Source organism: Mercenaria mercenaria, chromosome 1, assembly GCF_021730395.1.
Source record: "Mercenaria mercenaria strain notata chromosome 1, MADL_Memer_1, whole genome shotgun sequence".
Classification (NCBI taxonomy): Eukaryota; Metazoa; Mollusca; class Bivalvia; order Venerida; family Veneridae; genus Mercenaria; species Mercenaria mercenaria.
In genome coordinates, this window is record NC_069361.1 from 113,390,040 (window position 1) to 113,410,184 (window position 20,145).

Genomic DNA, 20,145 nt, shown 5'->3' on the forward strand with positions numbered 1-20,145 from the left:
CAAAGTTGACAGAGAGACGGTCAGATATTTTTAGTGGATAGTGCAGAAGTAGTATATATAATTTCATTCTTATAGATGGATAGCTTCTAATGTATAGTCAAAGGTAATTTGTAATGACTGGAATGCTCTGTTCAACGTCTTGTATTTATAATTTCAGCTCTTTTACATTTTTACAATGTTTTGAAAATGGAGAATGATTCATCTATTCTTCCGTGACTCAACATAATATAGCATGCATTCAATCAAATGTTTGTTTATAGAGAAAGTGTAATTTACCTGATGTGTTTGTTTAGAAGAGGGCCACAGTAGTCCCATGTGGCTCACCTAAAACTATTTGACCTGTGTATGACACACTGAATCATAAATGGTAGCAACTGTGTTTAGTATAAAAATAAAACAGGTAAAGTGCCCCCTTTTGAACAAATATGAGGTCTTTTAAAGGATGCTATGTACCAAATTTAATGAAGATCCACCTGAAAAAGTCATTTAAAGATATTTCTATATTTAGCTAGTATCCCCTTCAAAGGGCCAAGTGCCCCCATTTGAAGAAACTTAACAGGTGACTTTAAAAGAATGCTACACATTAAGTTTGATGAAGATCCATCAAGCGCATCACGATAAGTTGTTTAAATGGTTTCAATTGTTAGCTCTGGTAGTCCCTAAAAGGGGGTCAAGGGAAACCATTTGAATAAACTTGAGAGAGGACCCTGCCAGATAGTCCAACTAATTGTACGCGAGTCGCAATATTGTGAATAATTTTTGCACAGGTCAATCTCTCCTCCACAAACAACACAGGAAGGACCTTTTCTGTGGTGAACCTTGTATAACCTTAAGATCTTGGTTCCTTTCTTGAACCAGACAGATCCCATTATGTGTTTCAGAGTTATAGCCCCTGAAAAGGCCAGAAATAGCGATTTCAACCTTGTCTGCAAAATAGCAGCTTCATTTATTATTTGAATTTAACCAAACTTTCACAAAACTTGTATAACTATGAGATCTTGGTTCCCATCTTGAACTGGGAAAATCGCAGCATGGATTCTAGTTACTGCCCCTGAAAGGGGTGTGGGGCTTGTCTTCCCTATATGGCTACCATCATCCTACGAATATAAGACGCACATATTTTACCGAGATTCTGGTCTCAAAGCTCTAGAACCTGTAATGGGATCAGGCCAGTTCAAGAAAGGAACCGAGATCTTATGGTGATACAAGTTGTGTGCAAGTTTGGTTAAAATAAAATCATAAATTAAACCACTATCGTGCAGACAAAAAATTGTTGACGGACGCACGAGACGGATGCACTGACAATGGACGATGGACGAAGGGTGATCACAAAAGCTCACCTTGTCACTATGTGACAGGTGAGCTAAAAACATAACAAATGAAGTGTAAACCTCTTTCTGCGAGATCTGTCAAGAATTATTACATAGGTCTATATATGGGCTACATGGAAAAAATTTCTGAAACTTTTACCAGTTAAAGTTGTAAATAAACTTTCAAATCATGATTAAATGTTAAAAATTCCCAAATTAACGTGATTTGTTGATACTTTTCACCATAATTTTAACAATTTACCATAAATAAAATTTGCAACTGACCACCTCTAAAAAGGCCTGAAGGGTGATAATAAAAGCTGTATTTGAAAAACTGAGCTAAAAATAGCATTCTTAGCCTAGTGAAAACATCAGATTTTACAGTGCTAACATGATCAACAACCAATTAAACCTGTACTAAACAACCTGTGAACAGAGACCAACTGACTCTAAACATCACTTGTTTCATTCCAAATTAATAAATTTCTTGCACATTTTAATCCATGAATAAAGACCACATATAAATAAACACCATTTTTTAACTCTTCCCAATTGTTCTTTATATACAGGTTTAACTGTACTGGCTACTTAAAACTAGAACAAAAGTTAATGCTAAAACTTATCTAAACTCCCTACAGAACCACATTCATCTTGTAATTTCCACATTTCCAATACCTGCAGAAAGAAACTGCAACAACTATCACCTACTTTTATTCATCCATTTTCCTGTGAAGAGACAACCTAACTTACACCGGACTCTCAATGACCTGATTATGTACAATAACCAGTATCTTCTTCACCTATTGACTGTAACTTTAAATTTGCTAGTGTCATATTACGATGCAAGCATCACACTGTTGGCTGGTTGAAAGTCTGACATGGTACTAGCATGACTGTTGATTGGTTAAAAGTTTGGTATGGTGCAGTAACTGTATTGTTGGCTGGTTGAATGTCCTGACATGGTACAAGCACTGTTTTTTTTTAATGTTGAATGTCTGACATGGTACAAGCACTGGTTTTTGTTTAATGTTGAATGTCTGGAATGGAGCAAGAACCATAATGGCAGTCAACCATTGAATATCTGACATGGAGCAGGTATCATTTTGTCCTTGGAATAGTGCAAGCATCACACTGGCAGTCTCTAGCTGAATGTCTGACACGGTGTAAGTATTGTATTAGCAGTCTCTAGCTGAATGTCTGACATGGTGTAGTATTGTATTAGCAGTTTCTAGCTGAATGTCTGACATGGTGTAAGTACTGTATTAGCAGTCTGTAGCTGAATGTCTGACATGGTGTAAGTACTGTATTAGCAGTCTCTAGCTGAATGTCTGACACAGAGTAAGTATTGTATTAGCAGTCTCTAGCTGAATGTCTGACACAGTGTAAGTACTGTATTAGCAGTCTCTAGCTGAATGTCTGACACAGTGTAAGTATTGTATTAGCAGTCTCTAGTTGCGACACAGGAACCAAAGCTACTGGAGTATTCCTATATCTCTCCTGTAAACCTGGAAATACACATGCACATACAATGATGTAAAGAAAAATATACACAGAATTAAACTCTATTAGGAATTAATTAACACAAAATGTGGACTGAGGGAACCATAGCTGTTAAGATGTTTAATTTACAAAATGTAAAACTACTACTACAAGAGAAACCTATGATCATACTAAAATAAGAAATAATTTCTGTTGCCATAAATAAGCCTTTTAGTGCCTCTGAGTGGTGAGAAGAATTCATAGATTTCTAATTCTATGTATGTTATTAACAGGAACTTCATGTTTGTCAGTATTTAATTACTAGGACTGATGCAACCATTAAATTTCGGCCTCTACTATGAAGGCATATAATAACTCCCAACATTTTCATAAATAATCAAGCACATCAAAGCACTTAGTACACTCCAATATTAATTACCTTTATATAATTCATCAAACCTGAAGACATGAGCCAGATAGAATATCCTCATTATAGATAATTTATTTTCTGGATCAGGGTTTTCACTGGGGTTATCTTCAATATTCACTCTGGTATCTTCTAGCAGTTCTATAACTGCATCAAGGTTAATGTCTGCTACATCAACATTTTCATCTTTATCTGAAATGAAATAAATTTTCTGACTAAGCACTTTTCACTTATCAGTTTCTTTATTGTAGTAAAATTGTAGTCTTATCTATTTCTAGTTCATAATTTAAGAATATGAACAATGACTATCTAACACTTGTATGAAAACAGCTTCTAAACTGCTTCTAAATATTTACAATTCAAAATTTCTGACATTTTTTTTTTCCATTTCCAACACAGTTCTAAACAACTGTTAGTTTCACACATTTTTTATCCATCTAATTCCCAGCTTTACTGCAGGCAAAAGACCAAAGTGTCTTCAGGCATTATATAAGGCAGGTCTGGATAAAGAAGGTGAGGAGCTAACAATATTTGAAAATTAGCAAAACTTACCACTTGACCATGTTGGCCCATTATTGATTACAAATAACTTTTATATAAAACATGAAACTCTACACTTGCAGCAAGGGTTACAATTTAAAACATGTAAAGCTAACATCAACATGTCTAGATGCAGACTTATTTACATAGGAACCTGCCTTAACCGTTAGCATGCTGGACACAATTTGTTCTGCCTTAGCGACCAGTGTAGATGGACAAGTTCATTATAGAAATTTAGCAGGGTAAGGGTTAATGACCACCATTATTAAGCAACCACATGCTTTTAACAGCCAGCCAGCTAACTTCTCAAATTGACATCTTGTTTTAATTTTGGCTTGTTTTAAGCAGCCACATTTTATACCTCCCTTTGTTTGCTGCTTTATATGGGTTTGACTGTACTTACATACATATAAAGCTAATGACAGTGGGGTTCCCTCTGATGACAGTATCATTCTGGCCTTTGCTGTGTAATTGGATCCAGAACACTTTGTATTCCTTTTCACTGTAAGAAATGAAATAATTTTTCGTATTCAAAACAGACCTTATATAAAATGAAAGAACCTAAATTGGTTCAAATATTTCAATATTTGCTTATTGCAGTAAAAAATATATTAAAGTTTGTTCAATTTGCATACATAATACATTTTCAGAATACTTAATAAAGTACTTCTTCAGATTTCTTTTGAGAAGAAGTAAATATACATAAATTCAAAGAGCTCAGTATTTCATGTAGGTTATTACTTTAAAATGGAGCTGTGGCTGGCATTTTTGGCTTCAACTTAGGCCAAAGAAAATAAATCTTTAATTTCCCTTTAAGATTATGGGAACAAATGGGGCATGTGGGCACTTTTCACTCTGGAAATAAAGGAGACCTGCAGCCAAGTTTTCAACTCATTTAACAATTGACAAATTAGACATAAATCACTATACTGATAATATTAATATTGTTGTGTCTTTCAACTACCTACATACTTAAAACTCTTTTCAATATATTAGTTGTTTCCTACATAAATATCTGAAAAGTAAATGTTTCATGGTTTGTCTATTCAGCATATTTGCAAATTCAAAATATTTAGAGTTGTCAAAGTACAATCAAGTCCAGTAAGAGTACAATCAAATCTGTGAAACAAATTGTAGCATGTGCTTACAGCTATTGCAGTGGGACTTTTAACATACGAAATGCAAAATGCATACTGTTTGACTTGTGAAAATATCAAAGGTTTGTCAATTAAATGCAGTTGCAAACATTATACATTTTAACCCTCTCATATAATATCCAAATCTATGAAACAAATAGCTCGATAGTGCTGCCTGCTTTGAAAATTTAAGATACTGTAAAATGCTGTTAAACAGTCCATGCATCATCACAATTTGTCAAAAATATTCTTTAAACTGTAGATTTGGGCAATGTGTTTATGACAGTGTAAAAGTACTCTGATATAATTTTTGAATAACTGGAATATTTTTTACCAATAACAGTGGATTTCATATATAGGCAGGCGGGATGAGAATCTTAACAATTTCTCGTTGCCTAACAGGATTACTTTAAAGTACCTAAACAAAGCTTAATTTGTTAAATATAGTTTTTAGCACCAATATTTATCATGTATAATATAGATTTAAGTTCATCCAACAGTATTTCTGTTACAAGCATATTAATGGGAGTCAGTTCTAGAAGTCTGTATCCATATAAACTGTTCCACTGCAAGTACTATTTTCATACACGAGTCAGTTAACAGTGTTCCTAGATTCTATATTCTTATACGTTTTTTTCTCTGCAACTGACAAATTTTTGGGGTGTTTAATGTCATACTAGCACATTTATCTCATATAGTGACTTTCAAGCTTTAGATGGTGGAGGAAGAACCAAAGTGCCACTCAAAGCATTATTTCGGATACAAGCATTCACCGGAGTAGAACCAACTTCTTTCCTCAAGGTAGCTGGATGGCTTGCTTATATGAAAAAATTCTCAATACTAAACCTACAGCAGTGAGGAGCAAATGAATCAGTCAATGATCTTTACCACTCAACCACAAGGCCACTAAACTCTAGGTTGCACTGCACTCTACTTAATAGGATAATAAAGCAGACTCAAACCTTTGCACTTTACCCTTACCCTGCTGAATTTCTATAATGAACTTGTCCATCGTTCAATTTGGACAGTACCATTAACTGTTAAAAGGGATGCCTACCAAAAAGATACTGACTGAATAGCGAACAGTGCAGATCATGATCAGACTGCATGGACGTGCAGGCTGATCATGATCTACACTGGTCGCAAAGGCAGAATCAATTGTGTCCAGCATGGTAAGGGTTAATGACAAGTATAAATATTACTCGAGTACCTTGGATAGGTTTCGATAACTCTGTTCTAGCAACAACTTGCCATTCTATCAGAGCTCCCTTTGGTAACTGTGGAACTACTACATATACTGGCACAAAGGTGTGGTCCTGCAAATACAAATGTGTTGTGGTTAACATTGTTAACTGAATGATGAATTTCTATGAATCTTACCTACTACACAAAGCATAAATAGTAGCAAAAATGCATTATTACATGTACTTCTATTTCTTCACTAGTTCAGAGTTTTCAAAATTTCAGAAAATTTGAGATATTCCAACATTAATCTTTAAGGTGTGCCCCTTTAAACTTGTATACATGTACTTGCAATTTTTTAATTGAGTCAAGATTATGAGTAAATTTTCAGCTCAATAACTGGTAAAACTCAATCAATGCTCTTTAACAAATAGCTGTCACTCCTTTGTATTTTTTTTTATCTTTTTTTTGAAATGCTAGTGGCATTTTTGTTCTATAACTGTCTCCAGTGTATTCCTGTTAAATGATTAACAAGAACCTGCAACCTTTTTGTGATATTTACAGCATGGACTGGGATTTCTGTACTCTTTAAAGAAAAAGTAAAAAATCTGACTTTGAACCCTGATCTTTGTAGGGCACAATGGAAGAAGTCATACATTTACAATCCTTTCAAGCTCCTCTTCAGCTATGGGAATATAGTCAGGATGTGTTACATAGCAAATGCACGTAGTTACATTATCCAATGAGCATCCAGCGCACATTGCTGCGAGTACACTGTTCACATGCTGCAAGCTCAGTCTTGCCTGGGCATGTATACCACCTTCTACAAGGGCCAAGTTAGCTGGTACCATACCTATCTGACCCGCTACATAACACATGTTGTCAATCTGAAATATCAATCTTTTCATTGTTTCATCTAGCTTTTACACCAATTCCTCAACAGTATTTCAGTCATGTAACAGCATTTAGATTACTGTATCGGAGTATCCATTCCCTATATTAAGCACAGACTTTTTCCTTGCAAGACAACTGAAATACATCCTACATGTATCACTGGAGTAGGATGATGACTTTAATATTGCTTACTTCTACACATAGATAAAAACTACACTTTTTAGAGGAATTTTATTAACACTGCTTTGCTTGTTACAAGTTGTAATCCTTTTAACTTACCACAATTGATGCAAATGAAGAAATGTAACAAAATGAACCAAAGACAATTTTGTAATGGCTATCAGAATAGTCTGAGGAACTTGCAGAAGTTCAACAAAACTTCTCATTTCACAAGAAGTCCTTGTTAGAGTTAGTTTAGAAATCCACTACCTTTTCACTTTTCTAAACAATGAATAGCTCCACGATCGCGTTTACGTCACAACAAAGGCAGTTCAAAAGATATAATTTCCATAAGTTACATGTACTGACTTGCAACCAGCAGGATTTCTCAGAACCAGATTACGAACTTCAACAAGAGCTGTCGGAGGACAGCAACGCTCGACTATTCAACAGCCTTGTCAATTGAATGAATACAAAAGTTGAAAAAGGGGCATAATTTTGTAAAATGCAAAGTAGAGGTATTGAACCTCTGTACTGCATGTCATATCATGACAGTGAACAAGTGTGTGAAGTTTCAATCCTTTCCAATTTATGGATACCGAGATACCAGCTTACATACAAAAACTTAACAAAAAACTGCTAAGTCAAAGGGGCATAATTTTGTAAAAATGCCAAGTAGAGTTATGGGACCTTCACAGTGCATGTTAGATCATGACAGTGAACAAGTGTGTGAAGTTTCAATCCATTCCAATTAGTGGATACTGAGATATCAGATTACATACAAAAATTTAACCAAAAACTGCTAAGTCGAAAAAGGGGCATAATTTTGAAAAAAAAAGAGAGTAGAGTTATGGGACTTGCTTAGTGCATGGCAGATCATGATAGTGAACAAGTATGTGAAGTTTCAATCCATTCCCATTAGTAAGTACTGAGATACCAGCTTACATACAAAACCTTAACCAAAAATTTCTAAGTCGAAAAAGGGGCATAATTTTGTAAAAAAGCAAAATAGAGTTATGGAACCTGTGCAATGTAGATCAGTTCATCACAGTGAATAAGTGTGTGAAGTTTCAATCCATTCCTACAAGTGGTTACTGAGTTACCAGCTTACATACAAAACCTTAACCAAAAATTTCTAAGTCGAAAAAGGGGCATAATTTTGTAAAAAAGCAAAATAGAGTTATGGAACCTGTGCAATGTAAGTCAGTTTGTCACAGTGAATAAGTGTGTGAAGTTTCAATCCATTCCCACAAGTGGTTACTGAGATACCAGCTTACTTACAAAACCTTAACCAAAATCGGGAAGCGGACGCGGATGCGGACGCCGACACATGGGCGAGTGCAATAGCTCACTATTCTATGAATAGTCGAGATAAAAACACATCAGCAAGATATGAAAACTCAATATATAAATAGAAAATCGTGACTTTTACCTTGACACACTGACTGTAAGGTCCTATATTAGCTGGTGCCCAATGTGAGAGTCCTTGTACATGCATGGTTTCCCTGTTACTATGGCAACTGTTTCCATAACAATCTAACATCATAGCTACATTGTCAGGTAAATCTGCCTCAACACAAACCCTGAAACAGACAAGAACATCTCATGATATCATACTCAAAATGGATGGTATTACACAAAATGGATTAGCTACTACTAGTATCGCTAAAATTCTTAAACTGCCAATATGACTGCACTATTTTGGAAATAATCGTCAAAAATCATCAAATGCCATTTCAGCAATATCTATAATTAATCCAATTTAACTTTTGACTCCTTGGTGATATCATATCAAATAAGGTAAACCTAAATACTAACAAAGTAATCAACATCACAAAGTATGTTTTCTTCCTGTGTGATTCTTATCAAATAGTGCCAGTTTATCAACAGTGTGAATGTTTTAGGAGCACCAAAACACATCGCATCTAACTTGCTATTTCTGGTGCATTGTGTCCCGTTTAACCGCTATGGAGAAAGATTAAGGATACAGAATTTTCTTATCATACAAGACAAATAATAACGGCTCATATTCATCACAGTCACATTCTGTGAAAAACATCATATTTTGTTGGCCTAAAATTGGGATATGGATTTAAAGATCTAAAATTTTTAAGATAAAAACAAGAGCTGTCTCCATAGGATGACATATGCCCCCAATGGCACTTTGAATGAGTAGTTATGGCTGATGCTAGAGTTTAGGACCTTTGACCTACGGAGCTGGGTCTTGCGCGCGACACGTCGTCTTACTGTGTCACACATTCATGCGTAGTTATTTTAAAATCCATGCATGAATGACAAAGATATGGACCGGACACACCCATCAATGCACTATCATGAAAAATGACCTTTAACGTCTAAGTGTGACCTTGACCTTTGAGCTACGGACCTGGGTCTTGCGCGCGACACGTCGTCTTACTGTGGTACACATTCATGCCAAGTTATTTGAAAATCCATCCATGGTTGACAAAGATATGGACCGGACATGCCCATCAATGCACTATCCTTTAAAGTCTAAGTGTGGCCTTGACCTTTGAGCTACGGACCTGGGTCTTGCGCGCGACACGTCGTCTTACTGTGGTACACTTTCATGCCAAGTTTTTTGAAAATCTATCCATCGATGACAAAGATATGGACCGGACACGCCCATCAATGCACTATCCTTTAATGTCTAAGTGTGACCTTGACCTTTGAGCTACGGACCTGGGTCTTGCGCGCGACACGTCGTCTTACTGTGGTACACATTCATGCCAAGTTATTTGAAAATCCATCCATGACAAAGATATGGACCGGACACGAAAATTGCGGACAGACTGTTCAAAAACTATATGCCTCCTTTCGGGGGCATAAAAATGGGCTCTGTGTATGTGGAGATTAAACTTTGTGAAGATACAACAAATAAGTATCCCACAAAACTAATGATTTTGCAGTTTATCTTGTCATATTTTGACTTGGTATAAGTTTTGCATCTCCTGCAAACTATAATGAAACTATACCTGGCGGCAGGATTTAATCCGAAGTAAGTTTTATACACAGAATTGACAGCAGCAAAGTCGGCCATATTTTTCACATACAAGTGAACCAATACCAAATCTGACATGTCCAAAGGTTCAATCAGTTCTTTCAGATTGTCCATGGTACGTCTAGCAAGTTCAACAACATCTTCACTATCCCGCTGCAAGGCCATAAGGTTGGTGACCCAGACATGGCTCGAGTCAGAATGCGCATTCTTTATTCTAAACACCTCAGCTTTTCTTATACCTGAAATAAGATAATTTTTCATTCCTCCATTCAATGCAAGGTTAAACTAACATCTACTAGACAGCAAACAGTGCAAGCAAATTCTGATAAACTTATATAATGACTCAAATGCAAAACCTTCCTCACATAAACAATAACAAGCACAAGACCTTTACAATTCTACAGTACTTTACTAGTCATCATCAAGAATAACATGCAACTTAAAGCACATTTCTGATTTAGATTCCACTTCCATTTACATAGGCAATAAAATAATAATACAAGCAATGAGAAAGAGACTGAAAATCTATCAGAATTCCGGTATTCTTTTTTTGATGGGTTTAACACCACACCCACAGTTTTAGGTCATATGGTGACTTTTCAGCTTTGATGGTGGAGGAAGACCCCGGGTGCCCGTCTGTGCATTATTTCCTCACGAGTGGGCACCCTACAAATGGGTAGAACCGACGACATTCTGTAAGCCAGCTGGATGGCTTCCTCACAGTAAGAATTCTACGCCACAAGTGAGGCTCGAACCCACATTGGTGAGGGGCAAGTAATCTGAAGTCAGTGACCTTAACCACTCGGCCATGGAGGCCCCCTAAAAATTATTTTATTAGTTGTTTTTATACACCTTTTTTTTAATAAGGGCTTTTTATAGTATTGATGTGTACATTCCTCTTTACAAAAGAAACACCAACTATTTGTTCTGATCTATTTAGCATGTGCTCACCTGCTACTGTATCTGAGGTCTTTGAGTGTTGTAGAATTTCACACTGAATACATCTCAGTTGTGATCTGTCTGGAAACAACTCATCCGGTAAAAATCTACTGTGTTTTATAGGCAGGTCCTTTATCATGTCCTCTTGACTAAAACTGGAATCCTGTAAACAAGTTGCTTCAAAGTTTATATAAGATAGCAAGATGACACTTTGTCAGTTTCACATTAATACAAAGAGGATATTTGTTTGTTTTTGTGCAAGATATAATTTTAATTCTTCAAGTGAGCTTCAAAATAAGTATTCTTCAAGAGTGGTGAAGCCATTAGTGAGAATACTATTTTAGATGCTCAAGAGATTACACAAAATTTATCTTACACAAAAAACTAACAAATTTTCTTTTTAATTTTATACTTCTTCTGCAAAAAAAAGAAAGACATAAATACTGAAACTTTTCATTTTGCCGAGATAATCAGGGATCAGCCTACAAGGCGATTTGAGCGATATCGTCGCTTTAAAGTCGGCCACTTCGCCTAATTATCGCCTCCGGGCGAAATCCAAATCGCCGAGTTTTTCAGCGAGTTATTATCTGTTTACTTAAAGTTGCAAAACTTGATGCATATTCTAGATTAAATTATCGATAAATCCATAGTCAACCCCGCCTACTCGCCTGTCAAACTTCAGCCAATCGTAGCGTTAATATCTAACAGTGTCAATCAATAATATTGTAAGCCGCCGCCATTTTGAAAATTTTCAATCGGCGTGTAAAAAGCCGATAAACTTAACGAGAGCATGATTTTATGCAACAATTGTATATTATTCTTTCATTTTATTAAAGATTACTTCAAAAATTATTTCAATTACCATAATTACGGTCAATTTCTGTAAATGATCGGCTCGGGTACTGTTGATAAAAAATGATTTCCCGGACGTCAGAACTGCCGTACAAAATATTGTAAAAAGATTGCCATTAACTACGAGTTTGGTATTATTTTCGAAAAAAAAAAAAAAAAAATAAATTAAATGTATAAATCTGAACAAGTTGGTGCAAAAATCGGGCATTATAAAAGTACGAGAATCGAAACATTAATGAAAATTTTCACGCCGTTTTGATCGTGCACCTGTTACATTTACGAATTTCGGACATGTAAATTTCGGATAAAAATTTAAAGGCGACTTTTTCATAGCTAAGTTTATACTTTATTTAGAAATTCATGAAAATGATAACGCAAGAATCAATTTCCTTAAATAATTACTGTTTATAAGTTACAGTTAGACCCACAGAAAGTGGATATATATAGGCAAGAAACTGAATGCTATGCCGATGCTTCTCCTTAAATTTCTCAACTTCTCCCTAAATTCTGTGGAGGGAGAAGTCACTTCTCCCTAAAATTTTGACCTAGGCTGATCCCTGTATAATGTTCCCCATGTGTAGCCCCATAAGCACCAGTGATCAAATACCAACGAGCAAAAACATAGTGTGTCAAAATATATCTGCAACAAATATCTGTCAGGAAAATATTCTACAAAAAATCATGATTAAATTGTCTTTAGGTTTCATATGACAGTTATTTGAGCTGTAAAATTTGAACCATCGCAAAGTATGTTAAAAACTTTCTTAGTGCATAACAGCTGAATTATATCCTTATGTCAATAAGGCCTAAAAAAATTGTTTCCGGTAACATGCTAAAAAAAATTAGGGTAGGTATTTGAACAAGAGGGTCATGATGACCCTGGATCGCTCACCTGAGTAATATGAGCAACATATTTCAAATGTCAAACTGATAATTTTTAGAAATTTTTTGGAAGATTTTCCGATGTACAATCAAGTAACCCCTGGGGCGGGGCCAATTTTACCTCAGGGGTCATGATTTGAACAGTGTTTGTAGAGGTCTACTAGGCAATGTTACCTATAAATTATCTAAGATTTAGGCCTTCTGGTTTAATTTTAGCAAATTTATGAAGATTTCCCTTTGTACAATCAAGTAACCCCTGGGGCGGGGTCAATTTGACCCTGGGAGGGGGGGTCAAGATTTGAACAAAGTTTGTAGAGGTCCACTAGGCAATGCTACATGTCAGATATCTAAGCTCTAGGCCTTCTAGTTTATTTTTAGAAAATTTTAAAGATTTTTCTATGTACAATCAAGTAACCCCTGGGGCGGGGTCAATTTTGACCATGGGGGTCATGATTTGAACAAATTTTGTAGAGGTCCACTAGGAAATGCTACATGTGAAATATCTACACTCTAGGCCTTCTGGTTTATTTTTAGAAAATTTTTGAAGATTTTCCTATGTAAAATCAAGTGACCCCTGGGGTGGGGTCACGATTTGAATAATTTTAGTAGAGGTCCACTAGGCAATGCTACATGTCAAATATCTAAGCTCTAGGGCTTCTGCTTTTTGAAAAGAAGATTTTTTAAGATTTTCCTATGTAAAATCAAGTGACCCTTGGGGCGGGGTCAATTTTGACCCCAGGGTCAAGATTTGAACAAAATTGGTAGAGGTCCACTAGGTAATGCTTCACACCAAATATCTAAGCTCTAGAGCTTCTGGTTTTTGAGAAGAAGATTTTTAAAGTTTTTCCCTTTGGTTGCCATGGCAACCAGAGTTCTGCATGGAATTCAATTCTTTGAACAACGTTTGTAGAGCTTCACCCAAGGAACATTCTTGTGGAGTTTGGATGAAATTGGCCTAGCGGTTTATGAGGAGATGTCGTTTAAAGTAAAAGTTTACGGATGGACAACAGACGCCGGACGACGGACGGTGAGTGATCAGAATAGCTCACCCTGAGCCTTTGGCTCTGGTGAGCTAAAAACAAAAGAATCCTGTATTTTTTCTAATTCATGGCAAGGGTAAAGTGCTATTGTTCATTTTGCTGAAGAGTGTAAAAGGATACTCTTCCCTGTTCCTACTGACAAGGGCTTAGCAGATGCAAATGTTTCATTCAAAGTGTAGTTGGAATTGGACAGCTGAAGAGAACTGACTGCTGCCATCATTGCACTGAATGAGAAAATGGGATATTTGTTTACCTGCTTGGAAATACACTGTTTTTGTGATTAATTAGTTCATGAATATGCCCAAAAACCTTCAAACGACTTTCAGAACAGACCCTTCAACTACGTAACTGGATACAACAACTGGTAAGTTCAAATCATAATGATACAATTTTTGTTTCTGTTAATACGTGGCGCATAGCGAGGCAGATGCTAAAAACTAAGGAAGCCTTGGCTTCAGTATGAATTTGATTTGTACATTTAAACTTCTCTAAATGTTGGAATGAATGTGTTGTATGAGAAAATCATTTACTGTGAAACAATTTAATTTCGTCCGCACGAAATTTCGTGGTTTCAGCCAAAACGGCTATTTCATGGGGGACGTAAATTCGTGGATTTTATATTTTTGAAATTTTTTTTTAAACAGAATTATCATTTTGTGGTTACATGTAAACCTACATGACTGCATCATACAAGCGCTGCCATAGATACCGACCGTATTTGCCATCTTCCCTACGGCGAGGGATTATCGAGTGATTATGCGCCAATTAACCCGTGTTATCTCGTATTTACCAGGTGTTTTCTTTAAGTAAGCCATCAACAGACTGAGGTAACCAAATATACCAAATGTATGTTGCAGAAAATATCAAATATCTTACTAAATGTTTGTTGCAGAAAATATCAAATATCTTAAATGTTTGTTGAAGAAAATTTCAAATATCTTACCAAATGTTTGTTGCAGAAAATATCTTACCAAATGTTTGTTGCAGAAAATTTCAAATACCTTACCAAAGGTTTGTTGTAGAAAATATTTTTTACCAAATGTTTGTTGCAGAAAATATTTTACCAAATGTGTGTTGAAGAAAATATCTTACCAAATGCTTGTTGCAGAAAATATCTTACCAAATGTTTGTCCTCTAAATGAGCTTTATGCAGATTGAGGTAACCAACTGGAGCAAATGCATCTTGTGAATGGATAACCAACTCTGTCTCATCTCTAAAAATAATTACTTCCGTTAAATTTCATCCCTTTGTTTGAATTAAAACAAGCACACTACATTGCCGTTTAAAATTACAAAATTCAATCCAGATGCAAATGCAAATGGGACGAACTTCCCATGTGAAAGAATTTGCAAAATGTTAGTCTCCATACTATGGTGGTAAGCTGAGATGATTAGAAGTCAATGACCTTTACCATTTAGCCATAAAGTGCCCATGGGCAATACATAAACCAACTAGAAAATGACAATATAATGATCATAAGCTCCTAAACATTTTGGATGATCCTAAAGAAACAGACTTACAAAACAATTTTCTTCTTGAAGATTGGACAATCCAGTGTGAAGGTCTCATACTCCCCACCCTCTCCACAAACATTCAACTCAAACTCAGCATTCTGAAATATTACATTGACATACACATTAACAAGATTATCTAGTTAGCCAGCCAACATTTCTCATTTGATTTTTTAGGTATTCAGGTTTATAAGAGTGCACATTACAATTTTCAAAGGTGATAATGCTTTGCCTTGTTTGTAATGCAATTTCTAACCAAATTTCAGCTAAAAATGGTGTTTATTTAATCTTACAAATGTTCCCAAATCTTTATCAGTATTAACCTGTTCTCTATCAGTAACAGATGACATGCCATAAGAATCAGAGTTGGATGCCAAACAACCTTACACCCACACTGTTCTATCATTTTGGAGAGCTAATATCACACCCAGGATTTATACTGACAACTCTCTGACTGGAATTCTTGTGCTCTAACTAACAAGCTATTGTGCATAAATATCTTCTCTTTGAAACTTGTGTAACAGTTTCTGTTGTGTTCATAGCAATATACTATGTTACACAATTTATCAGTATTGATACTATGGTCTAACGGCTACAAGCATGCATTTCAGAAATTGATTTGAAATGCAGTTTTTATAAAATAATAAAAAAAAAAAACACAAAAAGATTACCTTCTTATGCAGATGTTCCTTCATCTCTGACAAAGTTTTACCCAAATGTTGTTTTGGCTGTAATCCTAAAACAAATATATAAGTATAAACTATTTTGGAAGTAAGGACGTCCTTTAAAATTAAATTAGATGTTAACATACTATGACCATTACAGTTTTCAAGAGAGGTTATTTCATTTGTTCCTGTCAAACAGCAATTTTTCAGCTATATAGGTAGAGGAAAACACAAGGTTTCACTCTAGGCATTATTCCAAGCACATTTCGCCCCTTGGGTCGAATCACCAAACCATTGTCAAGCTAGCTTGATATGCCAGCTCGATGGCTTCTTCGCTCAAAAAACCAGCATGGCTTGAACCAACAGAGATGAGAAGCAAGTGATTTTTTATGTCATTGAGAAAATTGTATTTAAGAAATGAAATGTATTTATACTGAATTACACAACAAGGGCAAAAGTTCACCTGACAACATTCTTAGTCTCAAAGTTAGGTTTTTTTTTCCAGATTTTGGGGAAGGTACTGGTTCCAGTAAAATGGAGAAAAATGTGTCATAAATTAAAGATTTTGGGACAAAGAAACTAATGCAGTGTTACTAATAGTAGTGGGTGGGGCAGCAGGTGTGATACATTTTGTAGATCTGGTGCTTGTGGTGAAAATATTTTGTGTTAACCTTACTCGTTCAGCTAATTTTGACATGATATTTTATAGCTGCTTTCCCTCTAACATGCTGTCCTAAACGTCCTATTATTTGGACTGATTTGGTGTGTAAGATCCCAACATGAAGACTGACCCAAATCAGATATAGTAAGATACATCTGATTTTTATTGCAAATCAGGGATAAATTGCTGTTCAGTTCAATCAATATGTTAATTTTAACACCTTTTATTTCAATAATGCAAAAACTCTGCATTTGCATCGTCCAAATCCTAATATTTCTAGTCGCAAACTATTTGTCTAGTTTACCGGATGTTTACAAATTGCATTGAACGTGAACAACTAAATTTTATCATTGGCGTCGTCACAAGGCATGTAATATATCACGTGTCGACTGCTGCGAGAAATACTCGGCGGTGTTTGAATGTGTTTCTCTTATTAAAGATCATGTTTATATTACAGTTTTCAGATGCAATTTTCAGGTATGACATAACCTTCCATTAATTTTTTGTCACCTGAATTTGGGGAATTTTTGTCATCATTTGGGGGAAAAAAGCATACTTATTCAACTGGGACAGACTCCATTTACTGAAGTCAGTTTATGAAGGAAAACAAGGAGCTGCGTTCAATAAACGCTTGATGCCCCCAGTGGCATCCTTGTCGATAGATTTTGCACCGAAGTCCAAAACGAGGTCAAGGTCAAACTGAGGTCAGGTGATGTTTGAAGATGAGGAATGGTTACAGTTTACATCTGTATTAGTATCAATTCATTCTTGTAAGTGGTATTGATGCTAGACGAAACGGTCCCATTTGGTTAACCAAGAGATGGCCCATATAAAGCAACCAAAGTCCAAAATGAGGTCAAGGTCAAACTGAGGTCAGGTGATGTTTGAAGATGAGGAATGGTCACAGGCTACATCTGCATTAGTATCAAGTCATTCTAGTAAGGGGTATTGATGCTAGACGAAACGGTCCCATTTGGTTAACCTTGTACAGACGGACAGGACAATCACTATATATATGCCTCCCGCACCAGTAGATGCTGGGGGCATAAATATCCCTGAAATTTCAGACAGAAACAAGTTTACATTTGTTTATTCCCTTTTTTTAAGGCTGGTATTTGTTTTGATGAAACTTATCAAACTAAAGCTCATGCACTATGAACAAAGTAATGGGGAATTAGATATTTGGCACTTGTAACAAAAGTCTGAATTTCAGTCCAAGACTGTTCTTCAGTAAGTTCCTTCAAATACATAACCTAGTCAAGAAAATGTGCATGTAAGCCTTTTTTCTTTCCTTTTTTGGTTTTGTGCCACATCAACAAATTTACGGCTACTTTCCAGCTTTCGATGGCGGATGAAGACACCATGACCATTATTTCAGGCATAAAAGGGCACCTGGCTAGAACCACCAACCTTACATATGCCAGTTGGATGGCTTCCTAACATGAAGAATTCTACACCCCAAGTACGCTTTTGAACCCACAGCAATAAGGGGTAATAATTCGAAGACCTCAGTATAATACAAATTCTCACAATTACCCATAGCAGCCACCTTTATTACGATGGCAACTACTTTATTCTCTATCATCTTGTCCAACAGCTCTGCTTGATCACGTCTCCACAGATAGGCCAGTGGAACTAAACTAAGTCGCTGACATCTGAAATACAGTAATACTCTACAGAAGTAGTAACAAATTCACCAAAAATGTTTTTACTAGATATAACTGATCTTGCTACATTTGTTGTAGCCCACATCTTTCTTTTTCTGGACACGTTGAGCAGGATTGTTTTGTTGACTTTAATGTGAAATTACAGGTCTTTTGAAGACTTTTAAGCTTTTCAAGGTGAAGTGGATGCTGGTGTATATCTCAGATTTTTTCATAATGGGCAGGCACTCGGGTAGAACCACTGACCTTCTTTAAGGTTGCTTGATGGTTTCCCTACATGAAAAAAATTCTACACCCAAAGCAAGGTTTCAAAACCACAATGGACTCTTCAGCAACCATAATCACTCAGCCAGAAGCCTGGTCCATAGAGGAGGAGTGTCCTTACCAAAATATTAAGCAAGTGCTATCTGTTGAACGAGAATGTCAGGTCAAATTTAAAATTGCTTTGACTATTTCCAGTGACTGTGAAAAATCTCATTTTGCTAAAGAGGAACATGTACAACTAAACAGAAAGACCTACTATTCTTCAAAAGGGAGGAACATAGTTCATAGTCATTTTCTTTCTATTTCATTAGGATGGTAGTGTTAAAAGCAGGTGATCAATTTCAGCACCTCCACATATCAGAAATCTCGAATCTTTTTCAAAGCCAAATTTATTACACTGGAATTTCACACTGACAGTCATTTCATAATGACTGATTTACCATACTGGCCTACTTAACATATTGTAACGCTTGAACGTCTTACCACAAAAAGCCAGCTAGCTTGTGGCAGGTTGGAGGTTATACCCATTTGCCCACCCATGCCTGAAATAATGTCTGGAAGGTCCAGTCTTGCTTCACCATTAAAACTAGAAAGTAGCCATATGATTGCATTGGCAACATTTAAAACCAAACAAAGGACATCTTCATAAAATCAACAATATTACAAACTTTATCATAAATGTAACTGTCAGCAATATAGAAATCCTGGAAATTAAACTGTTTACACTTACACATTTTCCACTCTAACACGCTGGTAATTAGACAGAATGGCTCCCACAGATACTGCTTCAATCTGCATTTCTTCCTGAAAGAACAAATGTTACGAGATATTACACTCTGTAAGAATTCATCTTCATAAGTCTGTAAAATCAACAATTTAATGACCATGCTTTCTCTCATTAGATTGTGCCAACCTAAATATTTTGTAAAGATAAAATGCAAAAAATAAACAATAAGTCTGCTCCTTTGCTCACAGATATTTCAAAGTGTGCATGTGACATGCTTACAGCTGGACCCAGGTGTGAACAATTAGCTAGCCACAAGAATGTGCCCATTTAATGCTTCAATATACATTTCAGTTTTTCTGTGAAATTCCCTGTACCCACATTTCTCAAAACTCAAGACAGTCCCGATTCCGAATATTTAAGATGCTGTTGCGCAAAAAAAAGCAAATTACAAAAGACACCAGGGTTTTTCCCCGGCTGTTTTTATAGCCGTTATTCGGCTATATTCCCAACGCCAAAAAGTATGTATTTTTCCCAAAATGAGTGCAAAACTCCCAATCTACATTCTGAAAAAAATTTCATCAAAATTGCACAAACACTGACCAAATTTTGTAATGGCAGTATGTTAAAGAGGTTGTACAATGTGAGACAAGTGTATGAGAAAGTACACATCCTTACTATATCCTATGGGACTGAATATTTCCCAATATGGAACATTTACGCATCAAAATTCCCAATATTGGGGGTATAGGCTATGTTCCCAAAACAGAAAGAAAAAACCCTGGAAACAGTGACA

The 20,145-nt window shown here is 35.9% G+C and overlaps 1 protein-coding gene across 2 annotated transcripts in view; it reads right to left on the reverse strand.

Annotated features, from left to right (window-relative positions):
- Positions 1-1,518: 1,518 nt before the first annotated feature.
- LOC128547770 (uncharacterized) overlaps positions 1,519-20,145 on the reverse strand; it is a 44,474-nt gene continuing 25,847 nt past the window's right edge. For both annotated transcript variants that reach the window (XM_053520940.1, XM_053520938.1), the window contains 13 exons: positions 19,356-19,429; positions 18,234-18,352; positions 16,043-16,107; positions 15,381-15,472; positions 14,980-15,073; positions 11,098-11,248; positions 10,121-10,385; positions 8,560-8,710; positions 6,731-6,961; positions 6,103-6,208; positions 4,160-4,258; positions 3,229-3,408; positions 1,519-2,815 (listed from right to left, as the gene is read on the reverse strand). In XM_053520940.1, coding sequence (XP_053376915.1) covers positions 2,715-2,815; positions 3,229-3,408; positions 4,160-4,258; positions 6,103-6,208; positions 6,731-6,961; positions 8,560-8,710; positions 10,121-10,385; positions 11,098-11,248; positions 14,980-15,073; positions 15,381-15,472; positions 16,043-16,107; positions 18,234-18,352; positions 19,356-19,423 — 1,722 coding nt within the window. In that variant the 5' untranslated portion in view covers positions 19,424-19,429 and the 3' untranslated portion in view covers positions 1,519-2,714. The remainder of the gene's footprint in view (positions 2,816-3,228; positions 3,409-4,159; positions 4,259-6,102; positions 6,209-6,730; positions 6,962-8,559; positions 8,711-10,120; positions 10,386-11,097; positions 11,249-14,979; positions 15,074-15,380; positions 15,473-16,042; positions 16,108-18,233; positions 18,353-19,355; positions 19,430-20,145) is intronic.